The sequence below is a fragment of the Dendroctonus ponderosae genome, unplaced genomic scaffold (genome assembly GCF_020466585.1).
Source record: "Dendroctonus ponderosae isolate FM_Combo_2020 unplaced genomic scaffold, Dpon_F_20191213v2 Dpon_F_20191213_3, whole genome shotgun sequence".
Lineage (NCBI taxonomy): Eukaryota > Metazoa > Arthropoda > Insecta > Coleoptera > Curculionidae > Dendroctonus > Dendroctonus ponderosae.
In genome coordinates, this window is record NW_026018508.1 from 13575662 (window position 1) to 13577755 (window position 2094).

General features: G+C 37.8%; 2 protein-coding genes across 2 annotated transcripts in view; one reads left to right on the forward strand and one right to left on the reverse strand.

Moving 5' to 3' along the window:
- The window catches only part of LOC109537437 (aquaporin AQPAe.a), a gene marked incomplete at its 5' end in the record, with an annotated part of 10138 nt that extends 8295 nt beyond the window's left edge, over positions 1–1843 (forward strand). Inside the window, 3 exon segments of the mRNA XM_048665097.1 lie at positions 502–756; positions 1537–1617; positions 1688–1843. Of these exon segments, the coding sequence (XP_048521054.1) occupies positions 502–756; positions 1537–1617; positions 1688–1822 (471 nt within the window).
- LOC109537508 (protein sine oculis) overlaps positions 1–2094 on the reverse strand; it is a 181996-nt gene that overhangs the window by 71343 nt on the left and 108559 nt on the right. The window lies entirely within an intron of this gene.

Below are 2094 nucleotides of genomic sequence, written 5' to 3' on the forward strand. Positions count from 1 at the left end.
CGCAGGATACCCTCTAGGTGATAGTTCTTGATTACTTTTTGATAAATAATTCGTTCATATTGCGAAATAGGAGCACTATTTATCAATCTGTAATAGAAGACGTGAGGAAATTCTGTCTTTTTTAAAGACAAAAATTTTTTAGGCGAAATACCCAAAAAGAAGTTTGTACGAAATATTTGCTTATTTCTACGCACATCCGATCTGACGCAAATACACTGTTTGCGGGAAACCGAGAACTTCTTTGCTTATTCTCAAATTTGCAATCTATTCTGGAGTCCAATCGGAGGAGAAAACCATGATTGTTTTCTCCTTACGTAAAACTAATTAATATTTTTCTAACAAATGTAAGTTTTTTCTCTGGAAAAAGGCCGAATTGTCGATCACACTCCATGCAGGTGGATGACTCTTGAGGGTTCCAACTCATAGAATGCAAAATGCCTCCTTTAAAGCAAGCTAGACCGTTTTTTTCTCGCTAATAACAAAGTGTTTTCACATTTCCAGGTGGTTACTCCAGCCAAGTTCATGGGCAATATAATCAGCGAAACCATCAATGGAACCCTTGTTAAATCTGCAGGCGTTTGTTCTCCGGGAATTAATCCCGGAATAACTCCCCTGCAGGGTTTCCTGGTGGAGTTCCTGGCCACCCTTATTCTAGCTTTGGTGTGCTGTGGAGTTTGGGACCAGCGAAATAGCGACAAACATGATTCGGTGGCGATTCGATTCGGTTTAGCTATTGCTGTCTTAGCTCTAGCTGCTGTAAGTAAATTTTTGTCTTTAAATCATTGCTGACTCTTTCTCGACTATTTTGTTAAATTTTTGAACCTTGCAGTTCAATATAAAACTGTTACTTATAATTCGAACATTCCGGTAAAGTTGTAGAATCTTTCGAAAAAAGTCGCTCAAAATTTATGGTTTGCTATGTAGTTTCTCCATAAAGAGCACAAGAATATTAATAATCAACCAAATTAAGTTTACTTTCGCAGAAGTTGCTTCTTTAAATCGCAAGGATTTGGAAACTCAAATTGGAGTCAAAATCATCAACTACGAACATTATTTCAGTTTGAGTTCCCAAATTATTGATCTGCATTTTCCACCTGATGTTATTAACAATAATCCGTGAAACTTTCTACCCGTTTTCAAAAACATCAAGCCACTTTTTAATAGACAAAAGCTGAACGTTGATGTTTTAAACTCCAAACTGTGAAGTTCAATAGACGATAAGATTTGGGTTTTGTGTTTTTTTGTTGAAAATCATTAAAGCAAATTTGAAACTGTTGTAAATTAACGCTAAAAACTGTATCACAACCATTGACTCGCATGTTTTCGTACACGCTTTGCTTTGGGTACACTCACGTTACATTCGAGTCATTATAATCAACAACAATAAATCTCGTTATACATTTTGGTTATTCTCATGTCCTTAAAAAAAGTGTTTCAATCAAGTTGTAAATTCCGGATTTTTGACATCGCTAAACACATGATTCCCTGGTTTATGGTGATTAGATATATGTATAAATTATTTTCTCTTCTGTTCAGGGACCCTACACTGGTGCCAATATGAATCCAGCCAGAAGCTTTGCTCCTGCTCTTTTCAACGGAGACTGGAAGGATCATTGGGTGAGTAACATGTAGAAAACAGCAAAATATTTACTTTGTCGCAATGCTTACAAATAAAACATTTTTGCAGGTTTATTGGCTAGCTCCGCTCTCCGCAGGATTTGTAGGAGCTTTCATTTACAGACTGATCTTCGCTAAAGACCCACCGCCCAAAAGGGAGAACCCAGCTGAAGGGATGCTTTTAAATGAAAACAATAAAGCCTGAATAAAATGCACCTAGATGCCATTTGACTTGCCGATTAAATCAAAAATATGTTGAAACTAATGGGTTTTTAGGCCGTCGTTCGGTAGAATTTCTTCCTGACGTTTCGCAAGCACGAGTGGCTTGCATCTTCAGAAGTGGTTTGCTTGAACGCTCATCAGAACCCGATCAGTTTTTCCGCAGAACTGAACGCGGTTTCTGATGAGAACAGTGTAAGCGTTCAAGCAAACCACTTCTGAAGATGCAAGCCACTCGTGCTTGCGAAACGTCAGGAA